This window comes from Bombus vancouverensis, chromosome 18, assembly GCF_051014615.1.
Source record: "Bombus vancouverensis nearcticus chromosome 18, iyBomVanc1_principal, whole genome shotgun sequence".
Classification (NCBI taxonomy): Eukaryota; Metazoa; Arthropoda; class Insecta; order Hymenoptera; family Apidae; genus Bombus; species Bombus vancouverensis.
This window is the reverse complement of record NC_134928.1, coordinates 4,270,173-4,298,103: the sequence shown is the minus strand read 5'-3', so window position 1 is coordinate 4,298,103 and position 27,931 is coordinate 4,270,173. Positions and strand designations below refer to the sequence as shown.

Sequence of the window (27,931 nt, the reverse complement as noted above, 5' to 3'; positions counted from 1 at the left end):
TCAAGAAAAACTCTACATCTTTATTTATGTATATTCGTGACCTGAGGACTGCTATTACGCAGAAATATTCTAAATAAGGAGCGGTGCATATTATTGTACCCTTGAGTATGCATTATGTTTTGGGTTGCAAGGTCTAGGAACAAAGGAACTAATAAACAGGTTTCTAGTTATGTTCCCTGTAGTCTCTAGCCAAGGCTATAAGGTTAACTTTCTTGGTAATATCCTTTTCCTTTAAATATACAAACGTGCTCCCTATTATTCCATTGTCTAGTAACACTAAGAGAGTAAGGATGTCAATCAGCATAAACTTATACTTATAAATTATACTTGTACTTATACCTTTAATTATTTCAGTATACTTTTCTATTACAAATTCATCCACGCGTTCTTCAATCAGTTAACCTCAACCTCAACATTGGGCAACTAAGTGATTGCGGATTTTGTCATTAGGTGGTAATGACATAATCCGCAATCACTTAGTTGCCAACCGAATATTTTCGAGGAAGCCGTTTCCTAAATTGAAGTGCGAACGAAGAAAGTAACAGTAACGTATATAATAAGTAAAATGGATGAAATAAATACAAAATAGAATAAACTATAGTACAATAAAGAAATAAAAAAGAATATATAAGATAAAGTAATGTACAATAATAATGAAAATATTAATGAAAATTTTATTAAGAAATACATGTAATTTAAGATGTATAATTTCATATCATAACTATCGAAGTTTTCTTCAAAATAAATAGTATCGCGAGCGAGGGGCCCGGGAGTTGGCGGGTGAACCGCGTGGAATGTCGCGAGAGCCGAGGCGTTCGTTTCGATCGCGTAGTTTTAGAAAGAGGAGGCCTACGTGATCTTGGCCACGAGTGGTTGCTAAGGAACGAGAGACGAATCAACAGTGATTGCGAGTTGCGTTGCCGAGAGAGTGTTGATTGCGTTTATGAAAGTCGAGTCGATTAATTATTTAGTTGTGCTGTTTATTAAACGTTTGCTGCGATTAGTTCATGTTGAACAACTGTCGTTTTTCTGTCTGATTAACACCTGTATCATCCATTCATTGTAAATATATTCCATCACGATATTACATATATGAACGTGCTCCACATCATTCCATTGTCTAGTAACACTAACAGAGTAAGGATCTGAATCAGCATAAACTTATGCTTATACTTATGCCTTTAATTATTCCAATGTACTTTTCTATTACAAATTCATCCATTCGTTCTTCAATCAGTCAACCTTAATCTCAACAGGAATATTCCTATCTTGTGTCGTTTTTGCTTTTACCATTGATCGGTCATTTTTTGGAGGTTAGAAAATCTGGGAATCTTCTCAACGTGCAAGTTTTTCGTTGATCACGGTAGTGTTTAATTTGTTACTTCGTTTGACCATCCACAACTTTCCTCGTTTCCTATTTTCTGCATCGTGTGTTTCGTAAAGCGTAGAAATCGGACGTATTAGTAAAAATAATAAAAGTGAAGTAAAGATTTGCGATATTTCCTGGTGGAAGTTGAACGCTTGAACGAATGGCTCTCCTTTAAAAAAAGGCCAATGAGAAAGAGGAATGCAATATCACCTTGCCATTTCATAGGTTTTTTCGTTTCGAATTTCTTCCTTACCGTCGACCGTGTGGACCAGCCAATATATTTGTCAATTTGTCTGGATACATTCGATTGGCTTCCTTTCTTTCCATTAAAGAAGAAATCTTTAATGGAAAAAATTGTATTAGCTTTTGGCCAACTATCGGGTTCATATGTCATTCGATTATATTGGTACGGCTATAATAAAAAAAGTCAACACTTCGAGACACGTCGAGTGCTGTAATTTTGAACAGAAAAGATCTGACGATATATTTAGAATTATTTTTCTACGTACCAAAGTTATGGTTAAAGTGAAAAAACATCAGCGATGAATTATACGACATATTATAAAATATCGAGAAATATTGCAACATTAATTTTCAGCGCAAGAAGCCAAAAAGACGATAGCGTTACATTTACCTTATCGTTCAAACATACCTTTCTGAGTATTTAAAAACATGAATTTCACCAGGAAACCAAGTCGACCATTACTTAACACGTAGAGATAAAATCTAAAGGAAGAAGCTGCATGCATTAAGAACATCTAACCTACAACTTACAACCATCCGCTTGTACCTCGAGTGCAACGAAGCAGCCGGTAAGATGCACTCGAAGCTTTTTTCCAAATAGAATCACGGAGGCCTTCTCACTCCAGAAAAACCAGTAGAAACGTTCAAACGCGTTTGAAAATATTTTTCTCAAACAGTGGAGAAAAGAAAAATGTAAAATATCAGTGAGGCGAGAAATATAAGATTTGATCGTTTTATTTGACTGAAAGCTACATTTTCCATAACGCGTACGCTATACGATAGAATATAAATCAAATTCGCTGACTCGTACATGCTAATGAGGCGATTAATTACGAGATTTCCGTTGAAATTTCGGCCGTCGTTCCGCCAGACAGCGGATGGAGGTTGAAGAACGAAAGAGAAAGAGAAAAAGAGCGAGCTAGAGAGAGAGAGAGAGAGAGAGAGAGAGAATGAGAGAAGAAAAAAGTCAGAGGTAGACGGAAACGAGGATAATTAGAGAGGGAGGACAGGATAAAAGACGAATAAGCAGAACTAGACTACTTTGCACTTTCGTAGGCTCCGGGGCTGTCGTGTACAATAGTTCCTCATCGATATTGTCTCCGCCGACAAATTGCTCCGGGCTTTGATATCGATCGACGCCTTTAAACTACTGCAATTCCCTCTTTTTTCTCTCTTCTCTCTTTCTGTCTTTTCTTCTTCTGTCTCCCCCTCTTTCACTTTGTCTTTTTGCGAACGAATGCATATGCATGCAGTCGTTGGAGAGAATTTCCGCTGAGCGAGGTCCATGTTAATAAAGATTAATCGTGTCTAGGCCGCATTCCTCGTAAACACGCGATTTCCGGACCGCATCTGACTGACGGAAGTTAGACACCTGTGTCAGGTTGTGTAGGGCCTCGTGTCGGTAAACTTGGAACGTAATTTCCAGCGAACACCACAATTACCAATTCTTCATGATAATAATAAATTGTAAGTTGGAAAGAAATAAATTTGAATAATCGTGTTTTTGTCTCGCTGAGAGTCTATTGGGTTTAAGTGATTGCCGATTTTGTCAATGCCACCTAGTGACAAAAACCGCAATCACTTAGTTGCCAACCCAATATATTCATTTTGCCAAAATAGTGAATTTAATATTTTGAGGTATAGTCGTGATACAAAAGAAAATTCTGAGATCTACAAAATCCAGTTTTTGTATTGTTACTGAACGAAATTAATACTCCAAGGTTCAATAAACAGTTAGTAAATAAGAATATACTTTGCGCAAGAGTAAGAGTGTCAAAGAAGGTTATGAAAGTAGTTTGAGGTAATTTAAAATTTCCGTTAAAAATACATTAGACTCTGAAAAGTGGTTTACCTTTTTATATTTCGATTGTTATTACGTTATATTGGGTTGGCAACTACGTGATTGCGGATTTTGTCAATGCCACCTAGTGACAAAATCCGCGATCACTTAGTTGCCAACCCAATATATTCATTTTGCCAAAATAGTGAATTTAATATTTTGAGATATAGTCGTGATACAAAAGAACATTCTGAGATCTACAAAATCCAGTTTTTGTATTGTTACTGAACGAAATTAATACTCCAAGGTTCAATAAACAGTTAGTAAATAAGAATATACTTTGCGCAAGAGTGAGAGTGTCAAAGAAGATTATGAAAGTAGTTTGAGGTAATTTAGAATTTCTGTTAAAAATACATTAGACTCTGAAAAGTGGTTTACCTTTTTATATTTCGATTGTTATTACGTTATATTTGGTTGGCAACTAAGTGATTGCGGATTTTGTCAATGCCACCTAGTGACAAAATCCGCGATCACTTAGTTGCCAACCCAATAAGTTTACTATAGCCACCAGCTTCTTTCTATTTTTTAACAATTATTTCTACTAAACTATTGCTCAAAAGTTAAAGATTGTAACTTAAAGATCCTTCAATTGTTTCTTCGTTTGCATTTTAATTAAATTATCCACTACTTTGATACATTTGAATACTTTACATTAATATTGGGTTGGTAGCTAAGTGGTTGCAGATTTTATCAATTAGATGGTGTTGCCCAAATCCACAATTACTTAGTTGCCAACCCAATATCTGTTGATTCCCTACTATGCGTCATTGCTTTCGAAAGTATTCACGTGGAAGTTCATTACGCGTGGAATACGCTCGCGCATAATCTGCTTTCAATTCGATCATTTGCCGATATAACAGCCATCAAGTATTAAAGACGATTGGATGGGGAAGTACGTGTGAATGGATCATTATCGACGTTTTGTTAAACAATAAGTTCTGCGTGTTAATTGTCAGAGCACATTAACGTCACGAAATCACACATCTTTGTTGATGGCATTTTGAAAAACGATCGACCCATCAATCTTTTTTCCCATCTTTCTTCCACATGTCGAATCAACTACGAACATTATCCCTTGGCTCACTCTGGTGTCATCGTTCTTTTCTCTTTCGATGAAACCGATGTAACAATGTAAAACTCAGCGCTCTATTTTTTCTCATCCAGATTTAGTGGAAAATATCGGGATTTTTTCTACAGTCGAAGCGATTGTTCGCGGCGCACGGATCGAATGATCGATGGTTAAATTAGTTTTATTATCGTTAGAAAAGTTTTCGTCGATTTCGATTCGTTTTCCACGTTTTGCAAGATTCATACAGGCGAAAAATTGACAGTGGTTTACACAATTGGTTTATTCGATGCTCAGACCAGATTACGCTACTTTGTTAAGCTATTGAGTATTAAGCTGATTCCCATTGTTGGAAATACCTTTGGCCAGCGAATCGATGTTTCTCGTAAGTTCAATTTTTCTTTCTCGCGTTAAAAATATACGGCGAAGCTTAAGCTGCTTAGCAGTTGTGCGAGTATTTAATGAATACGAGTTACCGTAACAAAATCTGCTTCCATTTATGCCAACTTCTCGTGGATCTACTTAGAGAAGAAATCCATGGTTCATTAGCAGAAAAGAATTCAGTGAAAAAGATTTCCCTGATTTTCGTCAACGTGTAACGGAGGCATACAAATTTACAATATTATTTGTACGTATAAAGGTCAGTGAAAATATTTGGATTAAAAAGCTTTCACGACAATAACCACGATAGTTGGGTCTCGTTGCGGAACTAATCAAATTTTTAAATGTATGGTGGCACTCGGCAACAATGTATATTGCCGAAGCGACGTGCCTAATGAGCCATCAATATCCCAACGGTCCTTTCGTCGAGTATTCGAGAAGAAAGCGTGCGTGGCAACGCCTAACAAACGCGTGGATAGTGGGGATATTGAGGGGTGACAAAAAGAAAAGAATCGAATCCTATCGACAGTTAAGTTTGAACCGGCAAGCGACGAAGTCGAGTTGTAACCGTGTAGCGAGATTGAGAGCGATACGCGACGCGATCAAAAAAAGACATTTGTAAATAAATATATTGGTGACCTAAACACCGAGTGATTATTTAACGCGCTACACCAAATGTCACCTTAAATTTTTTACGTAACAAACATAATACGTTTATTTAAGGGAGGGGGGTGAGGTATTAAAAATTTTTTTTGTATTTTTTTTATTTTTTTAGTTGAATGCATAATATCTTAAGAATATCGTGTAAAAATTTCAAGTTGATTGGAGTAAAATTGACCAAGTTACGAGTATTTTTATACATGTCGGATTTTAATACCTACCCGACCCGTGCGTGCTATTCTTACTTGGCAGACGTTTCGCTCTCTATATAATACCTAATCTTACCCTCCAGATCTATCTATAGAAATTTTCACTGAAGTACAAATCTCCTTATACCTGTACTGTATATTTTGTCAGTGTAGAGTATAAAATTTAGTGTAGCGGTAAATATTCTATCGAGCAGACGTACACGTGCGTTCCTATTTTCGCATCATTTTGGCTCTGTTTTCATTAAGTTTTGTATTAAATTATTACTAAAATGCCTAAAAAAATTACAAGAGCTGATAGGAAAGCAACTGGTTCGAGATTATATCGACCTAGAAAAATTGTACCTCCGCACAAACGTAAAAACGAAGGCATTTCAACGAGTAGCGCGTCGGCTAAAAAAATAAAAGTGACCGTTGAAGATCAAGTTGCGGAGGACCTTGAAAAACATTATAGGATAATTGATTTTTTATTAGTCTTTTCAACAATTGCTACGCTAGTGAAGTGTGTGAAATGTGATGGAAAAGTAAATTTTCATTCGACTAGGAAAGAAGGCCTTGGATTTAACATCAAAGTGTCGTGCGAATGCTGTAAACAGATTACAAATGTTCCGTCTAGTGCAAGAATAAACTCTGGTATTTTCGAAGTTAATTATCGGTTTGTTTTCGTGATGAGGATATTAGGCCTTGGATTAGATGGCTGTGAAAAGTTCTGCGGCTTGATGGATTTGTCCAGTAGGTTTCTATCGACACCGACGTACAATGATTACATGAAAAAAATGTGCTCGACCGTAAAAGAAGTAGCGAATCGATTTTTTTTATCTGCTATAAAAGAAGAAAAAGCAGCAACAGCCGAAGAGAAAAAGACTGAAGATGCCGACGAACTCACCGTATCGGCCGACGGAACATGGAAGAAAAGAGGCTTCTCATCTTTATTCGGCGCCATCTCGTTAATCGGTTACTTTACAGGTAAAGTTCTTGACATTTTCGTCAAAAGTTCATACTGCCATGAATGTAAAACTTGGGAACATAAATTAAACTCTGCCGAATACGAAGAGTGGCATGAAGCCCATGTAAGTGCTGGAAAGTGTCGGGCAAATCATACCGGTGCAACTGGAAGTATGGAGGTCGAAGCGATAAAAACCATGTTTCAACGCTCGGTAAAGAATGGTGTACGATATCGCAACTATATCGGCGACGGTGACTCTAAAGCTTACTCCGAGTTGGTGAATTCTAAACCTTATGGCGATGATTTTTCAATAGTGAAAAAAGAATGTGTAGAACATGTTCAAAAAAGAATGGGCACTCGTCTACGTGAAATAGTCAACAATACCGTTGTCGATACTGAAGATCGACTTGCTGGAAAGAAGATTGAAAAAAAGAGTCTGTCTGCTAAAGGGAAGCTTACGGCTAAAATGATCGATAAACTGACGGTACACTACGGTTTGGCTATTAGACGTTACTCTGATTCCGTGGAAAGTATGAAGAATGCTATCTGGGCAACGTTCTTTCACTACAGTTCGACGGACGAGAATCCGCAGCATAAAAAATGCCCGAGCGGCGCGGACTCCTGGTGCGAATGGCAAAAAGCTGCAGCTGCTGATGCATTGGATTCGTTCAAACACACGTACAGTGCTCTTCCGGAGGATGTTTTGAATGCCATCAAGCCTATCTATGAAGATCTGAGCAAAGATGCTCTCCTGGAGCGATGTGTCGGAAGCTTCACGCAGAGCAACAATGAGAGTTTGAACCAACTTATTTGGAAAATCTCACCGAAGCACTTGAGTGAAACCTCTGTCATCGTTGAAATTGCAGCTTATGTGGCAGCCAGTGTTTTCAACGAAGGTTCTTTTGCTTTACTAACCTTCATGCAAGACATGGGAATCAGTAGTGGATCAAGCGCTCATGACTGGGCGCGATCAACTGACTCCATACGTGTAAGCCGAGCAGAGCAGGAAGCTGAAAGACAAACTAAAGAAGGGTAGGATTGGTCGTAGACAGGAGCAAAAAGAGATGCTTTAGACATCATGGATGATAGCAACATCCTTTATGGACCTGGCATTGATGATTTAGTGTGAGGTAAGCTGATAAAATTCGCTTATGAACGCTTTATACCAGATTTTTTAGTGTTCAAAACCTCAAAGCGTTTTCACCACAACTCACGTTTTCAAAGTCGGTGCCCCTCATAACTTCAAAACTACTGCACCGAGCCTTTTGAAATTTTGAACACTATTTCTGTACATAATTTACGAGGTAACGCTGGAGAGTTTTTTCAAATTTGTTAATTATTTTTATTTTACAATAACAAATTAGCCGATTTTTTCGCAAAAAACCGCGTTTTTCCATTCAAAGTGTTCCAAAAAAGTGAAAAATTGAAATTTCGCAAAACCCTGCCAGCGTTACCTGGGGAAAACTGTTACCTAACGAATGAACTTTGATTTTTTGATTTTAAATGATCCAGCATCAAGTTATGAGCAATTCTACTTTTTTCCGAGAGACGTCCGAATAATTGCTGCCATTGCCGTATTTTTTAATATTTCTCCGTGAAAATTTTATACAACATTCTTCGAATGTCATACTTTAATGTACTATTGGTTTTAATAAAGAGATTTTAACTGTGTCGTCATAAAAAATTCACAAAAACATGCCTTTTTTGTACGAATTAACCTTAGCGCCCCCCCCCTCCCTTAAATGCGATAACAAGTTGCACTGATCAAATCCATAAAATTGAAAAGCAAGGAAAAGCGAAGGTGTTACACTTATTATTTTTACAAATTTATTTTGTGTTTCATTTATTCGACTAAATCAACTTATAGAATTAGATCATTTGTGTGAACAATTGAACAGTGATTGAATGAAATTGAGACTTTTAAAAAAAAGGTGGATTTACGAAAAGTTCATCAGCTTTTATAATTTTTATCACTTTCTGTAATAAAAAGTTTCTGTAAGTGTTGAAATACTTTGGTGAACAATTGCATGTATTATCAGGTTGACTGCCACGTCACCCATATTCGGGTGATAGCAAAGTTTCTGATAGGGCCGCGTCACCCGTGTTCTGGTGACAGCAAAGTTTTTACAAAGCCGTGTCACCTGTATTCGGGTGACAGCAAAGTTCCTGATAGGGTCGCCTCACCCACGTTCAGACGACAGCAAAGCCCCTGGCAGCGGGTGTCACCCACATTTGGGTGACAGCGGAAGCTGGCGAGACAGCGTCACCCGCATTCGGGTGACAGCAAAGCCCCTGGCAGCGGGTGTGTCACCCACATTTGGGTGACAGCGGAAGCTGGCGAGACCGCGTCACCCGCATTCGGATGACAGCAAAGTTTTTGACAGGGGCGCGTCACCCATATACGGGTGACAGCAACGTTTCTGATGCTGCTGCGTCACCCGTATTCGGGTGACTCTTATTTGACTACTTGCGAAGGATCGCCGTAGGTATTTGAAAAGATATTCCACAAGAAGTAATAAAACTATTGAATTGTTATACAAGTAATACGAAAATGGTTTATTAAGAAAATTATTTAGAATGTAAAATTTTGAAGCATTCTATACAAAGCTGAGTTTGATCGGGACAGTTTGGACAATAAGTTGTTGTTTTCTTTAAATTCTTCCGTGTCTTTGATCGGTCCGTTCGACGTCTTTTATCCGCATAACATAGTTTGCATGCGCGTCTAATGCTTCTTCCGGAATCATTTTTCCGAACGGCGATATTATGCTGACTCCGTGGAAGACAAGGATTTTTTGTATTTTCAGACAACCCTAATAACTTTGCAGCTAATAATTCTCTAAATCTTCTAATATTTACATTCTTCCTTGTTTCAATTTTCTGATACAAGTAAGTTTATTATTTCGTCATCGACGAACAGCTGAAACACATGATATGGATTGACATCGTCAGATAATTGCCTAATGAAGCCGTCTGTTTCGGGAAAAGAAAATGACTTCTGCCGACCATTAAATTCATCCCATTCGCCAAATTGAATTGTACTTTCCTCGGTATCGTCGGTTCTTCTTTCTTCCTCAATGACAAATTCTTGTAAAATCACGTTCAGTATCACCACGATTGCACTTATCAATATCCGAATCAGGATCAGACGATGTAATTCTATTTATATTTCTATTTCTAGGAAATCTGATTTCTTCCTCATCGCTACCATCCGAATTTGTGTTTAACCTCGTAAAAGCTTTCTTTTTCACTGTTATTTGACTCACTAAGAAATAAGTTTTCCATTTTTCTTTTCCACATTGTAACGAGTTAGGGCAGAGATTTTAAGTTATGTAAAATATCGGTGGGAGTATCTAGCAGAGTACGCTTGGTTCTGCGGCACTCGTGGCCTGAAGGAGATTTCATTGAAAACACGCACGGCAGTCAACGTGTTATAATAACGTATATTCAAATATTCATGGACAATAGGATAAGAATTATTTTTACCAGACTTCTCACGATTTTACGTGTTCACAATGATTTTCAAGGTAAAGGAAGTTCGCTTGAGGAGTTTCAATTATCGAAATGACCTACGTAAATCATATTCATGAGAATGGCTCTTCTACCCCAGCAACATCAATTTCATAGAGGGCGTCGATTTACGCGAGCTCGTGCGTTTGAGACGTTGCATCTTCTGAAAGACGATCGTTGCCGCATGCAAAAAGCCCGTGAATAGCCTTTCACGTGTTCCGAGGAGCGGCCACTTGTTTCGTGCTCTCGAGGGCGGATGCGAAACGTTTTTCCGGCCTCTGTAAGATGTCCGCGGGTCAGTGCTTTCATAGCGTTGCGTGCACATTCTACTTGTTCTTCGGCACTCGTATTTTTTCCTTTCTTTTAGTTGAATTGCTCGAAACTCGATTGTTTTACGTAGAATACAAAAATTGTGGTATGAGTGCACAGTATGACTCAAGTTAGAGGGAATTTTTTCCTTAGTCTTTAGGGTTTTCAAGTAATTGGTTTTTAGGTTAAGACTCAAGATCATAATGGTATAGGTTAGAATTTTGAGAACTTGAATTTTGTCACATATCTCAATTCTTCCATGTTTCCCTTACATAGTTTTAAATTTTTGAACAATATATGACGAATTTTGTATGACATTACAGTTTCGCATCATTATGATATTCAGCCAGCGAAATCTAATTATTTGAAGTATATTGACATTTCACTATTAAATGTGTTGAAGTAATTACTTCAAGAAAAGCTCTATCTAAAAAGTCGTTTCTCTATGACTTAACCTCAACAATATCACACATTAAATTAATAGATAATGGTAACAATTTACTTTATTTTGATCTCACTATACCTATACTTATATTTCTATATATTTTTCTATTAAAAATTCATCCACTTGTTCCTCTATCAGTTAACCTCTTCAATATCATATATTAAGTTAATAAATAATGACAACAATTTATTTAATTTTGATCTCATACACTATACCTGTACTTATACTTATTTCAATATATTTCTCTGTTACAAATTCATCCAGTCGTTTCTCTATCACTTAACCTCAACAATATCACACATTAAATTAATAGATAATGGTAACAATTTACTTGATTTTGATCTCATACACTATACCTGTACTTATACTTATTTCAATATATTTCTCTGTTACAAATTCATCCAGTCGTTTTTCTATGACTTAAGCTCAACAATATCACACATTAAATTAATAAATAATGACAACAATTTATTTAATTTTGATCTCATACACTATACCTGTACTTATACTTATTTCAATATATTTTTCTGTTACAAATTCATCCAGTCGTTTCTCTATCACTTAACCTCAACAATATCACACATTAAATTAATAAATAACGATAACAATTTCCTTGATTTTGATCTCACTATACCTGTACTTATATTTCTATATATTTTTCTATTAAAAATTCATCCAGTCGTTTCTCTATCATTTAACCTCAACAATATCACACATTAAATTAATAAATAATGGCAACAATGTATTTGATTTTGACCTCATACACTATACCTGTACTTATCGTTGTTTCAATATATTTTTCTGTTACAAATTCATCCAGTAGTTTCTCTATGACTTAACCTCAACAATATCACACATTAAATTAATAAATAACGATAACAATTTACTTGATTTTGATCTCACTATACCTATATTTATATTTCTATATATTTTTCTATTAAAAATTCATCCAGTCGTTTCTCTATCATTTAACCTCAACAATATCACACATTAAATTAATAAATAATGGCAACAATGTATTTGATTTTGACCTCATACACTATACCTGTACTTATCGTTGTTTCAATATATTTTTCTATTACAAATTCATCCACTCGTTTCTCTATCAGCTAATCTCAACAAAATATGAAACATCTACCATTATTCTGATTTTTATCTTAAAAAAATAAAGTAAAAATTATTACAATGACAGTTATCTACTTTAGTAGAGGATTTAATTGATGCATTGGATTTACTTGATGCATCATTTCCAGACAATTATTTAATTACAAATAACACGTTTGCAGCATATTCTGTGTCAATCTTAATAATTAGTTTCGCCAGTTTAATCTCTAAAAATGAGATTTTCCTACCGCGATAATACAAAACACCATCCACCGTGGTAACGTTCGATTTTAATATTCGTTGCTTTCCACGCAACAACTTGCTCGCCCATCTGAAACAAGGTCAAGGGATCTAATTGTAATCCTCGGAATTATTACTATTTCTTCCCGCGGATCGCATTTTAACGAGCTACTTGGATTAATTAATTCTTAGCCCGCCCCCCTTGTTACACGCTCTATCGTTCCTCTTGACCTCTTATTTTCCCCGCATGAGATTCGTCTGTGGATTTTCTTGTCTTCGAACACGATACAACCCACTGTACAACTGACAACATGTACGCAAAACTCGAAACATCCGGGTTAGATTTGGTTAGGTTCCGAGGAACATACTTGCAAGCATTGAAATATACAGGGTGGTTGGTAACTGGTGGAATAAGCGGAAAGGGGGTGATTCTACGCGAAAAAAGAAGTCGAAAATATAGAATAAAAATTTCTCGTTTGAGGCTTTATTTTCGAGAAAATCGACTTTGAATTTTCGCTCGGTACGCGTGCGGCACGTTATAACGGATCTCACTGTAGATCGTTGTCTCGATGGAAAAATTAAAAAAAATTAAGAAAAAATTTTTTATTTATTTTATTTATTAAAAATTTTTTTTAATTTTTTCTTTCTTTTTTTTTAAACTTTTCTATCAAGACAACGATCTACAGTGAGATCCGTTATAACGAGACGTGATAAAGTGCAGACGTACCGAGCGAAAATTCAAAGTCGATTTTCTCGAAAACAAAGCCTCAAACGGAAATTTTTTATTCTATATTTTCGACTCCTTTTTTCGCGTAGAATCACCCCCTTTCCGCTTGTACCACCAGTTACCAATCACCCTGTATAATTAAATTGAAATTCTCAAAATCCCGATTTTTGAATACGTTCTCATAAACTCAATACCAAACATAATCAAATATTCTATGTATTTTCGACCAATCGCGAGGAGAGACGTCAATGGGAGTCGTAAATTCCCGTTACGATTATAGCAATCGTCATCACGGGTTGATCGATCCCCCGATTTCCGTTAAGATAATAGGGGTGATTGAGTTAGTATAACACTGTGATTCACAGAATTATAAGGTTTTATTTCCAACACTTAAGTTACACTGAGTAGATATAATTCCCAGATGACAATTTGTCGCCCGAAGGTAAGATAGATATGCACGCTAGAGCAAGGCTCTTATAATTGAACTTAGTACGTTAGTGGACGTAGCACTAGAGGATGCTTAATGGAGGAAGTGAATGTTCGGTGATCCCGAGAACTGACTTGGATAGTTGATGTGAACTATACTCCTCTAGCGTTATGCTTAGACTTAGACGCGTCTGTAGAAGAAGTAGCTGACTTGACCCTCCTGATGTCGTAGGAGAAGTGGTTGACTTGACCCTCCTGAGGTCGTAGGAGCAGTGAGGTTGGGTGACGATGCTGTGTCGGAGGAAAGCTAGCGATGGGTGTGTCTAGCGCACGGGACCATCGGATTTGTTCATAACATTGTAGGTCAGGAAGTGAGGGCAGTATACATTGCTTCTGATTGGATAAACGAAGGTTGGTCTGATTGGATAACTAGGAAGGTCTTAGCCTCCCTCGATAGAAAGTTGCTAGTAGGAAGCATCGTACGTGAGAAAAACTTACTTTCTCTTGTCAAGCCGTAGTAGATCATAGTCTTTAGAAATGATTCCGAAAAAAGATATTTGTTGGGTCTGAAGGACCTTAGCTAGTAAATTACTGGGATTTATGATGGGTCCTTAAGACTATTGAGGGTACGTCTAGGCCTGGTCTAGGTAGACGGTAACATTCTATGTACACAGAAATTTCCCTTTTTTATTTTTATAATATTTTTTATGAAATATATTTATATACAGAGGTTGGACAAAATAATGGAAATGCCTCTTTATGTCATATACGTATTATACAAATATATACATACAGATACATATATGACATATAAGAATTCTGTCCAACACCTCTGTATGTGTTTACTGTCTTCAGATGTTTTTGAACGAATAAGCGTCCACTGTAACCATAACCTCATTTTTTTTTTTATTTATTTACATTTTACAATTTGTCCAGTAGGACATTTGGTAATTATAGCGGCATACTAATATAACATGTGGGTGGCTACCCCCAGCGGGGTACCATCATCGTATTTGTTAGGTTATGTCCCCATAACCTCATAACACTATAATTTTCAGTCCACTATTTACACTCGTGTTATTATTATTTAGCAATTTCTAAGAGAAGATTAAAAAGGAAACACCCAACAGATCTCACAAAGGACGTAACCTAACATACAAACACTCACCACACTAAAGAAATAAATCAATCAAATTCGAAGATGGTATCCCACTGGGGGTAGCCATCCACAACGTAGGCTAAAACTACCAATAGCGCGAGTGAGCGTTCCTATTTGAAATTTAAATAAATTTTAACAATTTGTATATAAACCAAATTCGAAAGTCAACCCCCACGGAATAACCCGTCACATGACAACCCCTCCACGGTAGACCTAAATATAAATAAGCGTAGCGGCATAGAAGAAGCGGTAATAATTCCTTAGTTTTAGAGTAGTTAATTCCTCAGTTTTGGCTGATTAGTTTTCTCAGTTCTTGGTGATTAACTCCTTGGTTCTTGGCGATCAGTTCCCATTTCCTGGCAAGTAATTTCTTGTTCATAGCGATTAATTCTTAATTCCTCTAGCTCTTAATTTCTCAATTCCTTTGTTTTTTAATTCTTCAGTTCCTTAGTTTTCAGCTCTTAATTCCTTTAGCTCTTAGTTTTGCTCTCAGCTTTTAGGTTCTTTAGTCCTTTAGTTCTTTAGCTTTTAGTTCTTTGTTTTATTAGTTTCCAATTCTTCTTAGTCTTGTTAATCGACGTGTTTGTATTTGTCAATTTGTAAACTATCGGAAATCTATCGAAATTAAAATCTTGTAATTAATAAGAGCGAAACGTATTGCGAACGATTGTAACTCCGAGCATTCGAAATTTCAACGACTGTTCTGTCAATATCCAATTAGAATACGAATAAACATTTTTTTTTTGTGAAGAATATTTGTCTAATAATATAGCAGGATTAAGCGAACATTTATTTTCACCAACTTTAATCCTCTCCCGTGCCAGTACTCCTGCGCATAGCAGGTTAGCCGAAACGTGGAATTTAATTTCAAATCGCATTAAATAACAGACAATACTACAATTTAATCTAAATTCAAAAATTAACGGCAACGCAACCAAAACGAGCCAGACAAAACGTAACACTATATTGCTATATCACTAAGCTATAATATTTTACCAAATGTCCTACTGGACAAATTGCAAAATGTAAATAAATAAATGATAAAAAAGAAAGAAAAAAATTTCTAAGATGTTACAAATCCCAATTGTAGTACAATTTTTTCTAACTCTTACAATGGCTATCCTACAAAAAGTATAAGTCCAAGTGGCAAAAGTATAAGAAGGAATTTTCAAAGTCTAAAGGAACAGTTTTCGTACTGGAAGAGGTTAGACCAATTCCTGTTAATTATCGCCATGTTGCTCGCCTCTGTACTTCTCGAATGCATTTCTGTAGTTCGCGGTGTCTCCCTCTGGCGACCCCAACAAAATGCGAGAAAGCTTCACGGTGAGACAACGGGGAAAAATTTTTCTGTCGATCCTTTTTTTTCTCTCTAGCGAGGAAAAGTTTCGCCAGGAACGTAGTTCCGCGAATGGGAAGTTGCTAGGTACTTTGATGGCGCTGTTGTTTGTCGATGTGGTGGAAAGTGAGGAATGGGCAGTGTGCGCTGATCAAATTCGTAGATAAAACAGCGCAAGCATGATTTTTATCAAATTCATCGGTGATATTCCGCGGGGAACAATAGGGGAAGGAATGCGATAGATAATTTGCCAAATAAATACAACACGACGCGAAAGCTCGCCTCGAATAAATCGAACGTTGTCTCGTGAACCAATGGCGTTTCGATATTTGGTTTTTTTTGTCTTCTCTCGTTAGAGGCTAATGATCATTGGTTCGAGCTGGATTCTGTTTCCCTTTTCCTCTGACAGAATCATGACGTATATTTTCATTTCTCGTTCGAAGGAATAATTTGAAAAATTGAAAACTCTCGGTTGTTGTTTCGTTAAAAATGGAAATCGAACTATAGATCTCTAGCAGCATGCGTTCATTTAATGCTCATTGCCAATCAGATCCACGATCTCCACAATTAATCTCGTTGGCAGTCTCTAAATTTTTATATCGCGTTTCCCTTTGTTATCTATTTCGATGAACAAAACGATTCGCGATATTTCGGGGGGAAACTCGAGGATTAAATGGAAACGGGAAATCACGTGTATTAACAACGATCTATATTTTGCTGAAATTTAAGATATTCTCGTTACGATCGGAAGATCTGTAGTGACACTCGACGACGGAACTTTCCGACGGCTTCGCCACACAAAGAGCTATGTCATCTAAGCGTAAGGCTGACATGCACAATGTACCATCGATATCCCTATGGTCCTTTCGCCGAATATTCGGAAGAAATCATACGTAGCAACCGTCGTGGACGTCTAACAAACGCGTGCGTAGTGGGGATAGCGAGGGGCAACAGAGAAAAGAATCCGTTTGGTTTTGAACAAAAGATTCATTCCGTTTCAAATAGCGAAATGAGAAGGGTCTAGCGCAACAGCGAAGCAAACATATTCGACAAGCGTGTTTGTTTATTGTTTGTTGATTATTGTTTATTGTTTACAGTTTACTGTTTATTGTTTATTGTTTATAGTTTATTGTTTACTGTTGACTGTTTACTGTTTACTGTTTACTGTTTACTGTTTACTGTTTACTGTTTACTGTTTATTGTTTACTGTTTACTGTTTACTGTTTACTGTTTACTGTTTCCTGTTTACTGTTTACTGTTTATTGTTTATTGTTTACTGTTGACTGTTTATTGTTTACTGTTTACTGTTGACTATTGACTGTTTACTGTTTACTGTTTACTGTTTACTATTGACTGTTTATTGTTTAGTGTTTATTGTTTATAGTTTACTGTTGACTGTTTACTGTTTACTGTTGACTATCGACTGTTTATTGTTTAGTGTTTATTGTTTATAGTTTACTATTGACTGTTGACTGTTTACTGTTTACTGTTTACTGTTTACTATTCCCTGTTTACTGTTTACTGTTTACTATTGACTGTTTACTGTTGACTGTTTGCTGTTTACTGTTTATTGTTTAGTGTTTATTGTTTATAGTTTACTGTTGTCTGTTTACTGTTTACTGTTCACTGTTTACTGTTTACTGTTTACTATTGACTGTTTACTATTGACTGTTGACTGTTTACTGTTTACTGTTGACTATTGACTGTTTACTGTTTACTGTTTACTATTGACTGTTTACTGTTTACTGTTTATTGTTTACTGTTTACTATTGACTGTTTACTGTTGACTGTTTGCTGTTTACTGTTTATTGTTTAGTGTTTATTGTTTATAGTTTACTGTTGACTGTTTACTGTTTACTGTTCACTGTTCACTGTTTACTGTTTACTGTTTACTGTTTACTGTTTATTGTTTGGTGTTTATTGTTTATAGTTTACTGTTTACTGTTGACTATTGACTGTTTATTGTTTAGTGTTTATTGTTTATAGTTTACTGTTGACTGTTTACTGTTTACTGTTTACTGTTTACTGTTTATTGTTTACTGTTTACTATTGACTGTTTACTGTTGACTGTTTGCTGTTTACTGTTTATTGTTTAGTGTTTATTGTTTATAGTTTACTGTTGACTATTGACTGTTTACTGTTTACTGTTTACTATTGACTGTTGACTGTTTACTGTTTACTGTTGACTATTGACTGTTTACTGTTTACTGTTTACTATTGACTGTTTACTGTTTACTGTTTACTGTTTACTGTTTATTGTTTACTGTTTACTATTGACTGTTTACTGTTGACTGTTTGCTGTTTACTGTTTATTGTTTAGTGTTTATTGTTTATAGTTTACTGTTGACTATTGACTGTTTACTGTTTACTGTTTACTATTGACTGTTGACTGTTGACTGTTTACTGTTTACTGTTTACTATTGACTGTTGACTGTATACTGTTGACTATTGACTGTTTACTGTTTACTGTTGACCACTGACTGCTTACTGTTTACTATTGACTGTTGACTGTTTACTGTTTACTGTTTACTATTCCCTGTTTACTGTTTACTGTTTACTATTGACTGTTTACTGTTTACTGTTTACTATTGACTGTTGACTGTTTACTGTTTACTATTGACTGTTTACTATTGACTGTTTACTGTTTACTGTTCACTGTTTACTGTTTACTATTGACTGTTTACTATTGACTGTTTACTGTTTACTGTTTACTATTGGCTGTTGACTGTTTACTGTTGACTGTGTGGCGGATCGGTATCAATAGGACGCCGACAGGTCGAGGCATCAACGCGGCGCAACACCTCCCGGGCGATCCGCTGGTAGCAACCGCCAACACTAGGGGGCTACGACGACAACGAGTCTGTCTAACTCGCTAGCGGTCGAATACACGAACGATTGATACAAATACCGCACCTAGCGAGATTCCCTCTACGTCTAAGGCAGGGACTACCGGGCATAGCCTTACTGACGAGTCCACCGGTAGTCCCGGGACGAAACGCACACACAACTCTCTTTTCATCCGCCACAACTGTTTACTATTTACTGTTGACTGTTGACTTTCCGCTGTTGAGTGTTGATTGCTGGCTGTTGATTGTTGACTGTTGTTTGTTAACTGTTGATTGTTAAATAAACTTTGTTGTTGAACATCGAAAGTATTTCTTGGGCACTTACATCTGCAACCAACCACCACCTCAGACCGGATAAAAATAATTAGAAGGATAACCAAATTAATTATAAACACACATCACACGTTTAACATACATTGGTTCACCAGAAACTCGTAGAAACCTTTTATGAATAAATTACGTGTATTACATGAAACATTCTGAAATTTCATTAGAACTGTAACAAGACTGGACCGTCATGATGATATTGATAAATTATGAAAGAGACTTTAAAAAATATACAGATGTAGCAAGAAATTTCTGGTGCAAATATATTATTCATAGAAATTATGAAAATATTCTTCCTTTAATTATTAACATTTTGACTGCCACGTTGGGACCAGAGCGCTTCAACTTCTTACAATCGTAAAAATTTAATGAAAATTGACAGTTATGACATTTCGAATACAACCGATAAATAGAAGATACTTTAAAATAAAAAGTGCCACATTAAACAATTAAACATTTTTATTAAAACACCAATAAAAAAAAAATGAGGACAGATGTTCCATCTAACGGTGCACTGTCTTAAAACACTGTGGCGCCCTCAGCGAAACATGTGATTTCGGCGCGGCATTTAAAATGTTAAAGGCTTTTCATTGATTAAATTATTAAAAGAAACATAAGAATAGAACATACCTAGTCATAAAGTAAGCTTTATAACTAACGATTTATAATCAATTTGTTAATAAAACTAATATTCTAATTTGTTAATAAAATATCTAATTCGACGGTTCGTTGGTCTGTTCACAGTGTGCAGCGAGAATCCTGGCCTAAGCGGTCGTTACCACGCCGGACTGTGGAGTGGAAAGCGTTGGTCCTGCTGCCGCTTGTCCACACGTTCCGCGGAGGGCTGCGACACTTGCAGCTCCTGGTCCTCTAAGCCGTTAAACGCAACGAACCCGTCCTCCACGTCCACTTTGAGCTTCACCTCGGCCACCGGAAGCACCATCGCCACCACTGCCGCCATAACCGATCGACCACAGACGACCAACTCAGAGGCGAACAACAATCCCATCGTTCACTCGCAGGCCCGTTCAACTATCGGTTCGTACCAACTTTCATTTTTCTCCTTATTGTATCTCCTTCTTTTCTACGATCTACGTTCTTATTTCTCCTGTTCTGTTTGCTTAGCAAGATTTTAAAAATAATTTCCAAAGCTTCTACATCGGTAGTTCCGACCGTGAACAGCAGAGGGCAGGCGCGACGCTTAGAAAAGAAACGCGCGCACTTTGAATGCGATAGAATCGCGAATGTTTCAAAATCGGATTTTTCAAAGATTTCTAAATTGTATTTGCCAATGTTGTGTAACATAGGATTAAGTTGACGACAGGCTGCAGGCGATCCATCTTTAAAAGGTTAAAGTATGAAGAATAGATTTTTCTTGTTTTGTTGGTAACCTGGACGTGGTAAAACAAGATGAAAGTATGATGGCGCACGTGGAATGCTATAGGATGATCGATAGAGGAATTAGCGAACTGACGATTGTGAAAACTAAAGTGAGAAGTTCAAAGGTTAGAGATATACATGCTGTAACTTGATACTCTGGCGACTCTTTCGCGCCACGCTTGCCAAGGTCTACGTTTCAAAGAAACCAGTAGAAAATTATCTGCTGACTGTGGCAAAGAGAGGATAAAACCTGCAAACCACCACATTTCTTTGATACGTCGAGCGTTTTACCTTTTTTAAAGACGACGAACGTGTGACATGAATTTCGTGTTTCAAGATCTTTCAGTGCAACTCTCAAGTTTTTCTTACAGTTTCACCGAGATATCTTCGCGACGTTAACGAAGCTATTCTTCTTCCATAATAATCTGTTTCCATGAACTTTCTTCTTTTTTTCTCTTCTTTGCTTCTTTTTTTTTCTTTTTTTTATTCTACTTTTCACCAGCTTTAAAATAGATTCGACCAATCGACTAATAGCTTAATTAATCCCATGAGTTGGCCAATGTTAAATTCAACGCTAGTTTTCCGTTTAATCTGCGGCCTGCTTCCTTCCGGTTCGACTTCGCGCCGTATTTCGGGCTTACCGAAACTCACCAGCCCCCTTCCAGTTAAATATTAGCGAGCGTCGCGGTAATTCCAAGACAAACTCTCCCCTAGTCATAAATGTCCGGTCAGTTAATACTGGATTCCATTAGGACCCCTTAGTGGCTTTGAAATTCCAATCAGTTTCAGTAGAATTGACAGTTGTTGAGCTCACGTTGCATGGAATAAGTAGGAAATTGCGTTATTTCATTGGTCTAACGATCAGTCTTGTATTAAATTTCCATTTAAATTCTCCTGTTTGTTGGATTTATCCTGTTTCCTATTTTTTTTTTTTTTTTTTTTTTTTTTTTTTTTTTTTTTTTTTTTTTTTTTTTTTTAAAGACTGCATCGAAATGTAACATTGTTTTTATTTTTTATGGAGATATATTTAATTAACTATATTGAAAACACCGAGATATTCGAAATGGTCAATTCGTAGGTTTTCGTAGGAATTTTATAAATTTGCCACGCTACAATTTGTGATTTTAATGATTTTTTTTTTTTGCAAGTATGGGTATAAATGTCTTTCCCTTGCATTATATATTTTTCCATATACCTTTCATTTTGATTTCATTGGTGCAACTTTTATACTTTGATCGTTGATAGTTTTAGTATTAATATTACAATAGTCACCAGCCTTTTTCTATTTTTTAACAATTATTTCTACTAAACTATTGCTCAAAAGTATGAGTGAGTACTCAATATTGAAATATTTGAAGATTAACTAACTTAACGATCATTCAATTGTTACTTCATTTGCATTTTAATTAAATTGTCAAATACCTTGATACATTTGTACACCCAATAAGAACGACCCAATAGGATTACAACAGCCACCAGCTTTTTCAATTCTTCAACAATTATTTCTACTAAACTATTGCTCAAAAGTATGAGTACTCAATATTGAAATATTTTAAAGATTAAGTAAATTAAAGATCATTCAATTGTTACTTCATTTGCATTTTAATTAAATTGTCAAATACTTTGATAAATTGGAACACTTTACATTAACTCTTTGCACTTCTCTGTCGAGTGTGACTCGACGTCAGTTTTTATCTCAGGAGCTGCTTTGTCGAGCCCCACTCGACATTCTTTGCCACCTCTTTTTGTGATTGCATCCTGGAAATTGTTCCAAGATATATCACACACTTAAAAATTACAAAATACAATAATAGTGTGAATAAAACTGTTTAACTGAATCTAACTGAATTTCTGTCTTCCTTTATTTATTTAAATTCTCTTATATTTTAGTTAAAGTAAATTTCAAATAAAACACTTAAAAGCACTTGACAGCTGCTGTTAACGAAATTGAAATAAAATTCAGAATACAGAGGATTAATAAGTATCAAACAGTTATTTGAAACGATATCATTCGCATAATTTTTAACATGCAAGAAATTTTCATTTTCACAATATTTCGCTTCTTTATTTCTTTGGAAAACTGTCCATACGAGGTGTCTTCGACGACGTCGTATCTTACGTCGACGATCAACAGTAACATCTCGACGTTCTTCTTCTTCTTGAAGCACGGAACATGAAGCAGAGGACCATAAACAGGGCTGCAAATACAAAATAAGGGATGAAATTCGACAGGCGTAGTTAAACGGGTCAATGCACAGCCATAGTATTCGTTGTGCCTTGCTCTTTATGCTGTCATTGTGCACCGACCCATTTGACGCGGCTTTTTATATTTTATTTTTCCTCTTCCGTCACCGTGCATCGACCCACTCGGCGCATCGAACAGATCCTCTCCGCGTCTCGCATTCTTCCTCTCTCCTTTCTTTTATTTTTCTCTTCTCCCATCTGTCTGTTCGAACAGCTAGACGTACATTTCATGAATTTTACATTTTGAAACTTTTACGATGATTAGATGACATTTCTCATAGTTCTTCGAGCTTCCATCATATTTTTATTAGTTGCGATCTATCGCGAGGTTCCGTCAACATTCCAACACGCATCTTCGGGATAAACTTGAACATTTTTGTCTTCTTCAGGGCAAGCCCAAAATATTCTATATGTATTTGCGCAGGACTTGTAGATAATTGTAATATAGAACAACGAGAACTTGCTGTTGCAACCCGTCAAATATATTTAAAAAAAAATAATTAGTATACAAACTATATTCGTTGATACGCTCGTACAGTATACCATATAAATTGCGAAGTAAGATCGCTAATGACTCGTTGATTAGATCGCTGATATCTCGTAGATATTGATCGATAATTCGTAGATACTGGGTATATACTCGCGATCGTGTCACGTAAAATAAAGAAAAGGAAATTGAAGATGAAAAATAATAATAAAAAAAAAGAGAATTTATTTCTTAACACACTGATCAATCTACTTCCGAACTCCAGCCGTGCCTTTCCAAGACTGAAGCCCTTACAATTTGACTTTCGGAGGAACCCGATTCTTTTTCTCTGTCGCCCCTCAATATCCCCACCATCCACGCGTTTGTTAGACGTCCGCCACCGTTGCCACGCACGCCTCCTCTCGAACATTCGGCGAAAGGACCGTTGGGATATTGATGGCTCATTAGGCACTTCGTTTCGGCGATATACATTGTTGCCGAGTGCCGCCACATCTTTATTTCCATCATCAGCCCATCGGTTCCGAAGCGCGGCCTGACCTCTGATGTGGATTGAGATGTGGTTGATGTGACAATCGCGTCCGTTTATTTATACTGGTCGCGGGATAGTCGAAAAATTCAGATTCGTCTTTGTTCAACGGTTGCACGTAGCGGCAACATTGTTTTGTCCGGTGTTTATTTAGCGTTACGTTTCGTGCGTCAAGGCGGTGTCAATGTCTCGAGGCAAAACAACAATATGAGCTTTCGATTCGCATCGTTCTCTGACTCATGTGCCGCTACATATTCTAAAAATATTCTAAATATTCTAAAGTATTTTAAAATTATTGAGATATGTATAATTTTGTGTGCTGCACTGGGTTAGATGCATAGTAGAGATACTTGTATGCGAATATCAGTGTGTGGAAGTATGTGTGTCGCGGCGTTTCTAAAACAGATGAATGTAAACTGTTCAGTCGGTTAACAGTCGGCTATGGAGGAAAGTGCTGAGACGCGTGCAAGTGTGTATCCATGAATATCTTAAAAATCGTCCATCAAATAAATATATAATTATTCTAATATTAATTCCAAATGTAAATTTAGTGTTCCTATACCATTATTTCGGTTATTAAGATCCATAATTCTCAACAAAAATAAATATTCTAAAAATATTCTTCTCCTGGATGAACCGCAAATACAACATTTAACGTTTTCTGTACCATGGGTTTATTTGTTCAATGATTATTTTTGCAACAACGCGAGATGCTCAATGGCTTGTTCGGTGAAAAGTGGAAAATTCGATGACCAGATTGCTCTCTCGCTTTGGAGGAAAGAAAAATTCGACATTGACCGGCTATCGATGGTTCGTTGTGGGATGAATAGAACGATAGTGTCGGTACGTTCTATTGAAATTTTTGACGCGAATGTCGATCAGGTGTACACAGCGTTGCAGAACCTGTGACAAGTATACGGTGACCGTTTTCCAAACATAAGAATTTTGCGTCATAGATAGAAATTAATACGTAAAATTTTGTTGTCTCAACTTGAACGAAACGTAAACTAATTTATTTCTAAATTAATATCATCCTTCTGTGAAATAATTTCAATTAAATTGCTGGAAGCACCTCTGCTTCATTGAATTTATTTACCACTTATGCACATATTAATTAATCGGGACACATAGGTATATTAAATTTCGTGTTAATTAACAGTATTTTCATATAACTACAAATATTTCATACTATAAAAGTTACACGTAGAATTTGATAAAAAATTGTATACTCACAACTTTAGCTGAAATACTCTTAACACTAGAACTACCGATAGTTAACACGAAACTATTTCTACCAAAACCATTGAAAATGACTGGCCTTTAAAAAATACGTAATGATAGAATATTTTTACATTTATTGATTTATTACTTTCTTACAGAAGGAATTCCATGTTATGTTGTTGAGGATTGTGAACTTTAATTGCCGAAATAAATGTAAAGGAACACTAAGGATACACTTAGAATTCAAATTAAAATAGTTATAGATTTATTTAATAAACGATTTCCAGGATTTTCGTCGATATACATTCGCACGCATCTCGGCACTTTCTTTGGCTCGCCATCTTCCGTATCACACTGCTCACGTAACAGTTGCATTCATCTGTTTTTCGAGACGTCGCGCATACACATACTTCCACACACTCATATTCGCATACGTGTGTCACTACTACGCGGCCAATCTACTCTAGCACACAAAATTATACATATCTCAATATATGTAGTACATTTTTGGTATTATTAATCCATCTGGGACCATAATCCCTAAACGAGGGTTGACACATTTACAAAATAGTAGAAGCAGTCGTTTTGACTGGTGTGGCATTTCTAGCGTTAGCATCCAGCGATCTAGCGATCGATCCGGAATTTTCCTGATAACTGATATCATCATATCGAGTGATACGCGATAAAAATTTTAAAAACGTATGGCAAGTTGTACAAAACGAGGAAACTGGTTAATTGGAGTTCGACAAACAAATTGCAGGACCCTTTTACACTTTGACAAGCACCAGTCATTTTGACTGGTATTGGTATAAGTAGCCTCGATACAAAATTATTTTCAGTTTGAATACATAAAAAACAAAATAAAATTCATTATATTATTCTTTTAGTTATCGTTGCAAAAGTCATTACATTATTGCGGAAAAAGGTACAACATGAAGTAGGAATTTGAAAATAAAATTGTAAAACCAGTCAATTTGACTGGTGTGGTAGGTCTAGTGTTAATTCATCAAGAAAGAAATTTGTGAATCTGTCACAGTAAATAAGGAAAAGAAAATATAAGATTAACGATGATGAAATGGCTACAATAACCTAATAATTTAATAATTTCTGGCTACGATCCGCGTTATCGTTTTACATTTGATCCTGCTACCATTTTTCAGTGTGCTCCAGCGTACAAACATCTTCCACTTCTCGCGGTATACAGCTGTTCCGTTTCCAAGGAATTGCTCATCCGATTATTTTCCCCGAGTTGCTTCCTCGAACAAGTTCCTTGCTTGCAACTGCGTTCGTGCCTTAGAAGTTGGCCAGTTTGTAACATTAACACTTGCTGGATCGGTCTAATGAAATTAGCACGGGTATTAGCTTGCAAATGCGCTGGGAACGTCCATGTGTATCTTCGTTTTCGAATATTCGTGCATCCAGCCACGTGCTTCGTTCACGTGTTCTAAACGTATTACATTGGGTTGGCAACTAAGTGATTGCAGATTTTGTCTATACCATGTAATGACAAAATCCGCAATCATTTAGTTGCCAACCCAATAGGACGATGATGACCAGCTACGGTAGATAACCAACTGATTATTAGTGTTGAATCATCAAAGTGTTCAAATTTCATCCACTCAGAAACACGCAACTCGGCACTTTACCGAGTCAGTCGTTAAAAAATGGAAATTCTATTTTTCTAAACATAGTAAATCACGCTTCTGTCTTTTATAACACGTTGACTGGCGTGTCACCCATATTCGGGTGACAGCAAAGTTCCTGATAGGGCCGCCCCATCCGCATTCGGACGACAGCAAAGCCCCTGGCAGCGGGTGTCACCCACATTTGGGTGACAGCGGAAGCTGGCGAGACCGCGTCACCCGCATTTGGATGACAGCAAAGTTTTTGACAGGGGCGTGTCACCCATATTCGGGTGACAGCAAAGTTCCTGATAGGGCCGCCCCATCCGCATTCGGACGACAGCAAAGCCCCTGGCAGCGGGTGTCACCCACATTTGGGTGACAGCGAAAGTTCCGCGAAAGTGAGACCGCGTCACCCGCATTTGGATGACAGCAAAGCTTTTGACAGGCGTGTCACCCATATACGGGTGACAGCAAAGTTTCTGATGCTGCTGCGTCACCCGTATTCGGGTGACTCTTATTTGACTACTTGCGAAGGATCGTCGTAGGTATTTGAAAAGATATTCCACAAAAAGTAATAAAACTATTGAATTGTTATACAAGTAATACGAAAATGGTTTATTAAGAAAATTATTTAGAATGTAAAATTTTGAAGCATTCTATACAAAGCTGAGTTTGGTCGGGACAATTTGGACAATAAGTTGCTGTTTTCTTTAAATTCTTCCGTGTCTTTGATCGGTCCGTTCGACGTCTTTTATCCGCATAACATAGTTTGTATGCGCGTCTAATGCTTCTTCCGGAATCATTTTTTCGAACGGCGATATTATACTGACTCCGTGGAAGACAAGGATTTTTTGTATTTTCAGACAGCCCTAATAATTTTGCAGCTAATAATTCTCTAAATCTTCTAATATTTACATTCTTCCTTGTCTCAATTTTCTGATACAAGTAAGTTTATTATTTCGTCATCGACGAACAGCTGAAACACATGATATGGATTGACATCGTCAGGTAATTGCTTAATGAAGCCGTCTGTTTCGGGAAAAGAAAATGACTTCTGCCGACCATTAAATTCATCCCATTCGCCAAATAGAATTGTACTTTCCTCGGTATCGTCGGTTCTTCTTTCTTCCTCAATGACAAATTCTTGTAAAATCACGTTCAGTATCACCACGATTGCACTTATCAATATCCGAATCAGGATCAGACGATGTAATTCTATTTATATTTCTATTTCTAGGAAATCTGATTTCTTCCTCATCGCTACCATCCGAATTTGTGTTTAACCTCGTAAAAGCTTTCTTTTTCACTGTT

General features: G+C 36.6%; 2 protein-coding genes across 4 annotated transcripts in view; both read left to right on the top strand.

Moving 5' to 3' along the window:
• Window positions 1-27,931, top strand: part of Btk29A (tyrosine-protein kinase Btk29A) — a 341,971-nt gene that overhangs the window by 42,119 nt on the left and 271,921 nt on the right. For all 3 annotated transcript variants that reach the window (XM_033340998.2, XM_033340997.2, XM_033341002.2), the window contains one exon: window positions 19,882-20,175. In XM_033340998.2, coding sequence (XP_033196889.1) covers window positions 19,882-20,175 — 294 coding nt within the window. The remainder of the gene's footprint in view (window positions 1-19,881; window positions 20,176-27,931) is intronic.
• Window positions 5,248-8,306, top strand: LOC117160329 (uncharacterized). The gene is made up of 2 exons (XM_076626299.1): window positions 5,248-7,841; window positions 8,224-8,306. Exon 1 carries the CDS (start codon window positions 6,038-6,040, stop codon window positions 7,745-7,747), a length of 1,710 nt encoding a protein of 569 aa, XP_076482414.1. The 5' UTR covers window positions 5,248-6,037; the 3' UTR covers window positions 7,748-7,841; window positions 8,224-8,306.

Coding starts and splice junctions, on each gene's coding strand:
- LOC117160329 (XM_076626299.1), top strand. CDS start 6,038: ATGCCTAAAAAAATTACAAGAGCTGATAGGAAAGCAACTGGTTCGAGA.